Genomic DNA, 10,474 nt, shown 5'->3' on the forward strand with positions numbered 1-10,474 from the left:
TTTTCCCTAAGTGATCATCTCCTCATTGATTGCCTCTCGCTGGCTCTCTTGGGAGTAACATGAGCAGGACTAATTGCTTGTTTTACTGGAAAATTGAGGGATAAAACTACCTGATCAAGGAAGAAATAAGGTGAGCGACATCAAGCATACATAACGTGTGAGGAAATACAAAAAAAAAGTTTTTAATGAAAAGTCATGGACATTTAAAGTAAAAGAAACACCAATAGATGCTCTTTAAGCCCATGAGCACACTCTGCACACACTGTTTAAAATCACTGTATTTCTCTTTAACATTGGTGGAAACACACAGAACATTTTAACAAGTGTTGCATGCATTACTTTAATGAATGAAAGTCTTTACAAATGAGCACATAACACAATTAACTACAGACTACAGCTAACCTCATTAAAAGACACACAATATGGTGTTTGTACAATACTTTGACTGTGATTAGACACAAATCCAATACTAAACTTACAGTATATACACAAGCATAACTGTTAAAATGACATGTTATTCCAAAGCTTCACACGGAGACACAATACACTTTAGGACAGCTGCCATCCAAAAAAGCATCATCTTAATTTGGTGTCAAATATTTGCCAAATTTCCGATTTTTAGGTTGAAATATGTCTTTTGAAGCACAACATCTTATCTACAGAAGCCCAAAGCAGATATGCACTCATACATTTCATTTACTCCATTTCTTGTGACAACGACTCATTTCTGGCTGTTTTCTGAAGATCTTAACTTGTTCATTCCCTCAGCACGAGATGACTGCTGGTTTTCCTGTGTAAGTTTGTTTCAGTTGTTTTATCTGAGGGAACAAGACTTGGATTGTAGTTACAGTTTTCCTGCAAACTAACAATAGACTGGTCGTCACTATGACAGGCCGAACCATTACAAGCCATGCTGCCATTAACCAAACTGATGGAATAAGTAAGGCCTTGTTAGAGCCCGAAATATAACAACTACCCAAAATGTTATTTTAAAAAAAGCAACAAAACCCAAAATGTAATAACTGGTCGATAATATAACAAAATGCTGAACCCAAAACGTTGTAACTTTTTGCCCAAAACGTAACAAATTGCTAGATTATTCTGAGAAAAACGTTTTGCCTGCCCCATAATGTAATAGCTATATTTTGGGCCCATCAGGCCTATCTCTATACTTGTTTTGTGCTTTTCTAACTCTGGGGGACACAAGATAAATAAGTTCAGAGATCGACCAAGTTATCACCAAAAAACAGAGATGCATATCAATTATGGCTTCTGTACTTATCATACAAACAGCATGAGATCATTTTTTTTAACGTTAACATTTAACCTCAACATTTACTTTTACATACACTGCAGTCACCACAGCTGTTAGATTCCCATACTTGAAATTGACATGGCAGTTTAAAAATGATGGTGAGGCTTCTGCACTGTCAGGACTGCTACTGCACCACAACATGACACACGAAGATGACTGTCACTGTTTCACTGCTCACATCCATCACCCTTGCAGCATAGGCACCCTGTTTACAATGGAACGTATGGATGAGGTGGATTGTTACCGCTAACCACAGGTCCACAGCATTAGTCACAATATCAATGCTGACCTATAGCATCTGTAAAAAAAAAAAACAATCTGACGGTGGATCAGTGGCTAAGGGCAACATCAACCTTACAGCGAGAGCTGTGCGAAAGTCAGGAAGTGAATGTCCTCTGGCGTTGACCTTCCACCTTTCAGCCCACGTCTTGTCCGCTCATCAGTCGGCATATAGGATGAACCCTGAGAAGGTGCTATATTTGTTGCTGTTGCCCCCGTGAGCTTTGCCCCCATCCAGTTTTATGAAAACCTCATCGCCTGCATCTAAATGAAGGATGGCACTGTTACTGGCGTAGTCATAACTCTGGTCCTGGTCTTGGGCAATGGCGCTGGCTCTGACCTGGAATATGACACACAGGGAAGAGGATAAAGTAAAAAAGATATGCTTGATGCTAATAGACATGCATTCATACATTTAATGTATTAAATTTTCCTGTGATAAGGAGTAATATCCAGCTGTCTCATCAGTATCTACATTTATGAATTTCTTATCCCCAGAGTTGCAAAAGCACAAAAATGACATAGAAATAAGCCGATAAGAAAATCAATCTGTTATAATGGAAAAACAAGCTTTGCTACTCAAGAAACCAACTGAAATTTGCCGGTTGCCACTGATAAAACCAGTGTTGTTTTCTCGAGAGAAACAGGATGAATAAGATATTCAGAAAGCAATGACTGGTTATAACGTGAAAATGGAGTACATAACACGCATGGATGCATGCCCGTTTAAGGCTTCCATAGATATGAAATGCATTCACTCGTAGGATATACAGTAATATAAAACACAAGAAAAAATAATTGACGTACACAACAAAATGAGGCGCTGCCTCACTTCTTCCGTGTGTGAGTTGATGGAACACACTTTATATCAAGGGAATATTTGTAAGCACTTTGGACTGTATCTGAGACTTTTTGTGGAATGTGTGTCCCCTGTGACGAATATTGTGTTTTTCTCTCATGACTCAACTGAAAGGGTCAGGATGGTGTCAGTCTGCCTCTGAGGAAGGATGGCCGGGCATGCAATCCCTTTGCCTTGTGTTCCACATTTACTTTTTTTTTTTTTTGGGTGAAACACTAAGAATACCACATTATCGCATATATGACTCATCGTGTCAACATAAAGTAATTACAGAAGATGTTAGAAGTTCATTTGCATGTACAGCTAGAAGGCAGAAACTCCCTCTAAGCTTTACTGATGTATATTGATCTGGGTTGCCAGTTTTAATTTTACACTGTTACTTACCCAGACACTCCATGCAGTGTTAACCCAGCTTTAACCAACAGGTGGATAGCTTTTCTTAACAAGGTAAAACTCTTTATCATTAAGGAAAGAAGAGTTCTAATTAGTGAATGGGGGTTAAATTGGTCACCTATGAGGCTGCAGGGTTCAAAAGACTGAGCGAGAGATGACAACATGATGATGGATTTGTGACACTTGAGGGCAACGCAGCTTTATTTCTCATCCCTCCCTGTGTCTAAACTCAGCTCTACTAGAGCAGCAAGATCTGACAATGACCGAAAACAGCAATACACTTTAACTGTATCCTCGTTTGTGCATAATGTTAAAAATAGGGTCTATCTCTTATCACTTCTTTGGTCATTCCAACTAGGAAAGCGCTGAGTTAGTGGCTAAAGCCGATGGATTCCACTTTTCCCGGTTTGGTTTAATGTGTAATGAGGATTTATCCTAGTGTAGGTGATTTATCAGCAGTGCTTTTGTTCTTAATTGGTCCTTACAAACCAAGTAGGGACTCTTCTTCTGTTTTTTGTGTTTCGTGCACTGTTTTGTTCTTAACTTTGGTTATCTGTATGAGGATTTAGAAAACTTTTGTGGCGTTTACATTTTCTTTAGCAGAATTAAATACCAAGAAATCCATTCCCTTTTGATTTTGTCATGTTTGTCAAACTCAAAGTTGCTTAAAAAAAAAAAATATATATATATATATATATATATATATATATATATACACACATACATATATATAGCGATAAATAAGATACATTTGTATAAGCTTTTTACATGTAGGATTTATAGACAGCAGCAGAAAAGTGAAGTGGAGGAAGGCACATCAAAATAGTCCCCATAATGCAACAGTCAGCCAACTTATGATTCACAGTAATTAAAGTATCAAGTAAACAGATGTGTCTTAAGTAGACTGTTAATTAGAGTACCACTCATTTATGCCCTTTCATTATATTGTCATTAGTGTATTAGCTGTAAAATGAAATATGACATTATTTTACACTTTTGTTGATATGAGTGTCATTGCATCTTTGATTGCAGTACAAGTTATTTTGTTCCCTGCTGACGATACAAAAGCAACAGCAATTTGAAGCTTTTAAAACACGAAACATCAAAATGTGTTAGTGTAATATGTTGTTTACTGAGTGGCCCTTGTATTGGATTAAAAAATAATTTGCAGGTGTTTGTGTCTGTTTCCAGCCTGTTGCCGCCTGTCTGAGATGTTTGCAGGGAAATATCAAGGTTCAGGTTTCCATGGTGCTTGATCAGTGTCATCACCTTGGGCCTTGAAGACATTACAAATTATCCATGAATATGGCAAAAGTCCTGATTTGAGAGTGAAACGCCTGAGCCTGACAGGCAGTCTGATAACGCACACTAGCACATCATGACTCCATGAAGTTTGTTGTATTTCAAAGGGCACCAGCTTTGAACTAGCCACTACCCCGGGCTGTGTTCTGATGTGTGCAGAGTTGAGATAGCGCTGCACTTCTTCCACTCACTTCAACATGTACATCATCAGATGTGTAATATACACAGATACACAATCTGGCAGCATGCCACTATGAATTGTCATTATGCTGGACTATAAAACCAGACCAAGACAGACCTAAAATCACTATCCACATGAATGCATGACTACTCAATTTATCCTGCCTGCTCCCTGAGCATTTTCATGTGGATTCTTTTAAAGTATTATTCACAGTTTATCTCTCATAATGTCAATAGTCTTCAATGACTTATTATTTGTAGTTTAAGATTTCTTGTTATGTGTTTCCATTTTCTCCATGCACTGGAGTCATTCGTATATACATACCAGTCTAAGTCTTTTCCCCAGATGACCTGTGCAGTATCTGGTTTTAGTGTGTATGCCAGTCAATGCTCTGTTATGATACCATAACCAATCCACCCCCAAAATGAACTGATTTCAGGTAAATTATCCTGTGACGAATAACAAACAACGGTGCAATGCCAGCAGAAAATGTAATTCTGTTTGTCAAATGCCAAAGTTAGCAAGTGTTCGCCCCAGATCCTTTTTGACAAATATGTATAGTTTTTATATCACACTAGAAACAGAGGTGTACTATATATTGCCCACTCCTCTAGTCTATCAGTATCAGAATCTGTATTGAAGAGGAAAAAATGGCATATGGAACACCACAATAAACTGTAAATTGTAAAAAAAAAAAGAAAAAAAAAAAAGTGAAACTCGGTTTGTGAAGGTGTCTTAAGATTTAAAGTGTTACCCACCAGACCATTCTTGATCAGGTCAGCCCACATACTGGTTCCATCTCCTCCCCTCATCAGCACATTGTAGATGAAAAAGTATGTTCCAGGAATCTTACAGGTGAACTTGCCTGTTGCCCCTTCATAGTTCCCTCCAATGTTAGTCACCACGTCATCAAATCGTAGAATATCGTAACCTTCTTGAGGGTTTCGAAGTCCTGCATAAAAAGCCACCCGAGGGGAGGTGTTGTAGGTGGTTGTACTGACTGACCCTTTTCCCCCTAAACCTAATATACCTGTCCGTACAATGTCGACACCATCTCCTGGGGGGCCTTTAGGTCCTGGTGGGCCTGGCTCTCCAGGTGGTCCTGGGGGTCCAGGCTTGCCCGGCCGCCCTGGTTTTCCTTGGGGGCCGTGAGCACTGTAAGTAGGCAGGGGTGGGCCTATGCTGTGGTCGCTCAAATCTGCATCGTTGTCCACCTGTAGGCCTGTGGTTGCTGTATCTAATCCTGTGCCTGCTGTGCCCGTGCTGGAGAAGGGGTCACAAACCATGCGGCAGGTACCCAGCATCTCAAAGTGGCTTGCGCTGTCATCTGCTCCACCCGTGCCAACAGAGCTGACCAGCACAGGTATGAGAACTACCAGAATCAGGACCAGCATGACCCCCACGGCAGCTGCCACCAGGGTCTTACGCCCGATGCTCAGCCGGGGAAGGGGCTGCGCAGCCACCGTGGAACTCTCCGGGGTGGAAATGGTGACTGAGGGGAGTGCGTCCACCTGGCAAAACGTAGACACACTGAGGATCTTGGATGGTGGAGATGGAGAGCTGGTATGAGTGAGTGACAGAGCGGTGTAGGAGTAAAGGAGAGTGGAGCAAAGGACTGAAGTGATCAAAAGGAGAGAGGGATTGAGAGAGTGAGGAGAGAGAGTCAGAGGAAAGGAGGAGGGAGAGAGTAAGACTGCTTATGAGAAGAAGAAAAAAAGAAAAGACGCAAGGGGAGGAGAGAGTGAGCAACATACACTCACCAACAATCTGAGTCAGGGCTGAGGAGGGCACTTTCCTACTGGCAGCCAGGGTAGACATTAAGAAGGAGTGTGATATTTAGGGCACAGAACATGCAACGAAAATGATTTGGAGGAAATATCTAGATGAAAGGATCTCTGTTTATTTTTTAAACACCATTGTCATGCAAACATTTTGATCAAATTAAATTAGTTGGCAATTAAATTTTGTATACCAAAAATATTTTGAGTACTTTAAATTAATCCAAAATCTTTAAGAATCACTGATATAATTATTTAAAATATAATGTTTGTGTTGTTTAATTGATTGTTTCACAATACAAAACACATTTTATTTTGCATTAGTAATCGTAGTAAATACTTGTAATCCATTGGCTTTGATAGGATATTAACCCTAACCTTTGGTTGTGACAACAAAATAAAACCGACACAAGCAGAGAAGTCTGGCAGAAGATGTTCACAAAAAAGATATTTAGCAATTCTAAACTCAAAAGGGATTGCTAAAATGTTATTTAAGACGCTGACCATCGTAACTATATTTTGCTGTGGTAATATACTTGTGCTTTAGCCACCTACTTTTAAATGCCATAATGTTTCCTTTCTGTTGCAAAGATTTGTTTTAATACTTTGTTGTAATACAGCTAGAACTGCAAACTAGAGTAGTTAACATGGCCAACTAGTTTACAGCTATGTAACACCTTTAGCAGTCATGTAACACTTTTCTGCCAGTCGTGCTTCTTTTTTTACCATTTCATTCGGAAGTTAACGTCAGCTAGAAATACTGTTTTTTTAAAGAATTAAAGTTGGATCTACCACATTTTTATACAGATAGCTTTACTCTCCAGATGAAGTAGTTGCTGCTGAAGCTAAAATAAATGTTGTTGGTCCAAATGCTTGTGTACTAGTTAGCATGAGCTACTGTTTATCTAAAGTTTAACTGTTTAAGACAACAACTTAACATTTACTGTTGATTTTTCTTTACTTATGCTGCTCATTTAAAAAAAAAAAACATCATAATCATCATCGTAAGATTATTTTGATACTACGTTTAAGTTTCTAGCACTTGTTTCAGCGAATTATCATTTAATAGGTCTTCTGCTCAAAAAAATGCTGTATCTCTGAGATGGAAAATTGGCCACAATTTCGGATACATTTTTGGTTCAGTTTTTAAAATTTGTCATTCTTTTAATGTTTGGAGATGGCTTGTTCCCATATTTCGTATATACACTAAAATTGTGTTTGTTTCTGTAACAAATACAGTGAAGGCATTTACTGTTTCCCCTCTCCATGGCTTAGTGCACTCTCATTGGAAATCATCACAAAGTTTAAAAATTAAATATCACTTTAGCCATATTCTGTATCAACTCAAATGATTCCACATATATAATTCCACTTGAGTTGGCTGAATACACTCATACTCGTTGAATCTCAGTTTGTTGGCAGGGAGGCTTCTGCTCGATTTGCCAGTTCTCTGTACAGTCAACATTTTATAAACTCCACTGAGTTGAAGTACTGATTTTAAGTAGGTTTCTCGATGTTTCCATTGGGGATGCATGTGTCATGTAAATGGAAAAGGTCACACATAAAAGATTTTTTTTTTTTTTAATTTCTGTTTTCACAAGGCAGTGTGTAGTATATTTAAAACATGATTGATTATTTGTCAAATAGTGTTCGTCTGTCAAACACACACTGTACAACTTGCAAATTCTCCCTCCTACCAATCAAACAACATCCAAAAAACAAAGTCATATTGAAGCCAGTTGCTTAAACTTGGCTCATTGGAATCATCCAGTTATATTTGATTTTCATGAGTAGTATAAGCAGGCAGTAGATTTTGTGACTATTCTCCACATTTTTAATGCTGCTGTTGTCATAGGACACGACAATAGTACTGAGTCAGACACCTCAAGCGCTGCTTTCTTGCTGAGTATTTCTAGATGATGACATATACCAAATTAGAAGGACAACAAAAAATTCAGAGGACATATTTCATATTTTCTAATCATTTAATGTCAAATAGATTCTTCATGTGATACATATGATTACCAATTTTTCCATTTCAAACAAATACAGGCTAAGGTATTTCACTTCAGGGCCTGCATGCAATGTGAACCTCTCTTTCTACACAGAGAAACATATGATAAAAAATTGGACAGAAAATTAGATGTGTACTCACATATTCAATTCATGTGTGTTTTAACACTTGAAGCATTTAAATAATCTGAAAACAGTTGTCAGTCTTCTCTGTAGTACAAATACTTTATTTGTTGCATTTAGTGCCCTCTTGTGGTTCTCAAATATATCCCAAAATAAATGAGCGATATCAATTCACCCAGCATTTTTATTCCTTTCTAAGATCCAAAGTTATACTAAAGCTTAACACATTTTCAATAATGTTTCTGGGCCTCAGTTGGACCTTTTGGCCTTTACTTGGATAAATAAAGAAGTTAAAAACAGTAAAGTGATTGATAAGAATTAATGAAATTCACAAAAGGCAAAGACAAAAAAGAAGCACTGGATCAAAGAAACCATCCCAAGAAGAGGGTCCTGTAGAGCTGGCTAGCAGCTCCAAGAGGAAATGATCCAATTCTGTAGTGCTTTGAGCAGTGATTTAAAAATAAATATGTCCTTACAGGTGAGATTTATTTAAAAAGCTGTTGTTGCAAGAAGAGAGCTAATAAGAGAATAAGAACAAGACAGCAATCACCTCAAAACACATACAATTTAAATTAAAAGCCAGCTTCTCCTAACTTTAGTCTATGAAATTAACCTGCATCTATGGAACCAGCATCAATAAGAGGTGATAAGTGAAATGCCCTTTATTTGTCACATAATACAGCGCAAGTTTATTTAAGAAAAAACATGGTAGAAAACCAAATTATCCAAATGTTGCTGGTTGTTGTAAAAGAAACTTACATAAAAAAGTAATAATAATCCAATGACTTCTATGTGTAAACATAAACAAATATATACATTGTACAAAGGAATAAAACAAAAATTGAAAACTAAAGTGAAGTATAAATTGTGATTATTGTTCATGAGCCATCCTTCATTAGTCTGTAATGACGGTATTATTTCTAGACATGACTCTCTCTCTCCCTGATTTCTGACTCTATCCACTGTCTTATCTCTAAATAAAGTTATGCAAGCATCATGTCCTTTAAACAATGAAATATGGGTGACTAAATCAGTGAAGTCTGGTTAAGCCTGGATCTCAAATGGACTCTTTGAAATTCTTTAAAAAGTCATTATCAGACCACTTAATGACTGCATGATTTTAGGGGTTTCATAGGATTGAGCATTGAAATAAGGAAAATCAGTGTAACAGTAAAAGATAACCTCTTTTTTTTAATCTTTGCTGATTTGTCCATCTCTTTAAAGGAAAATCCTACAATTAGAAAAAGTGGCTTGTAGCAAAAAGTTATTTTGAGAAATAAAATGTATGCGTGGTCCAGTTTAACTTATGTCTCACAGACTGCATTTACTTTCCTAATCCAGATGATGGCGCTAATTTCTTGTTTTTGCCGAGATGGTTTAGAAAATGAAAAGAAAGGCACGTTGGAGAAACTAAACTGGGCTCAGTCATTATGAGATTTGAGAATGCACCAAAGAAGAGCAAAAGACTCTTGTGCACTTTAAATATGAAACTTCTGGTTTCGAGAGAATCGGGACAATATGCTGTCTTTGTGCAGCAGCAGAAACTTGTCTTATCAACCCGGGGAAGGTGTAGACCACCCATCTTGAGCAGTCCTGCTCACATTCCAGAATAGAAACAGGGGACTGCCCTGTCAGTAACTCAAGAACGGGCTGTCTTTGATGTCTATATCCAGGATGAACTCTGCTGGAGAGTGTATTTATCTGTCTTTTGGGGGAATGTAAGGTGATATACTTTTTGCCCTTGTGTTTATTTATTGGATATTTTTCATTCAAAAGAAATATAACATTACATTCCTTGACAATTAAATAACAATAAAACCTTTTGAACTGGTATAATAACCCCTTGTGTAAAGGGAAAGCATATCAGCTCCTTGTGTGTTTACACAAGGGTTCAAACAGAGTAACTTCCTTGATTCTTTCTATTTGGATTCTTCCTTTTTAGGCAATAGGCCGTTGCCTTGCAGTCCCTCTTGGGATTCTGTGGGAATTCCTTAGCTGGTATGCTTGGCCATTGGTTTTCATTCCTTAAATATTGTTTTTTGAGGATATGAGAATAGGATGGAGACAGAACTGATAACGGGTGCGAAAATGGAATTGAATAAAATGTTGCAACATGTTGCCTTGGGGTAATCTTGACCATGCTCTGACTTGAGTTTGTAAACAATTGTTTGTGGGCGTGGTTTTGTTATTACAGCTCAAATTACAAAGTAATCTAGTTTCAAGACTGCAGA

The 10,474-nt window shown here is 37.8% G+C and overlaps 1 protein-coding gene across 1 annotated transcript; it reads right to left on the reverse strand.

Moving 5' to 3' along the window:
- Positions 1 to 412: 412 nt before the first annotated feature.
- LOC306817340 (C1q-related factor-like) lies at positions 413 to 5,858 on the reverse strand. Its single transcript, XM_079334140.1, has 2 exons — positions 5,088 to 5,858; positions 413 to 1,934 (listed from the first exon to the last, which is right to left on the reverse strand). Exons 1-2 carry the CDS (start codon positions 5,721 to 5,723, stop codon positions 1,755 to 1,757), a joined length of 816 nt encoding a protein of 271 aa, XP_079190266.1. The 5' UTR covers positions 5,724 to 5,858; the 3' UTR covers positions 413 to 1,754.
- Positions 5,859 to 10,474: the final 4,616 nt, after the last annotated feature.

This window comes from Symphodus melops (genome assembly GCF_947650265.1).
Source record: "Symphodus melops genome assembly, chromosome: 21".
NCBI lineage: Eukaryota > Metazoa > Chordata > Actinopteri > Labriformes > Labridae > Symphodus > Symphodus melops.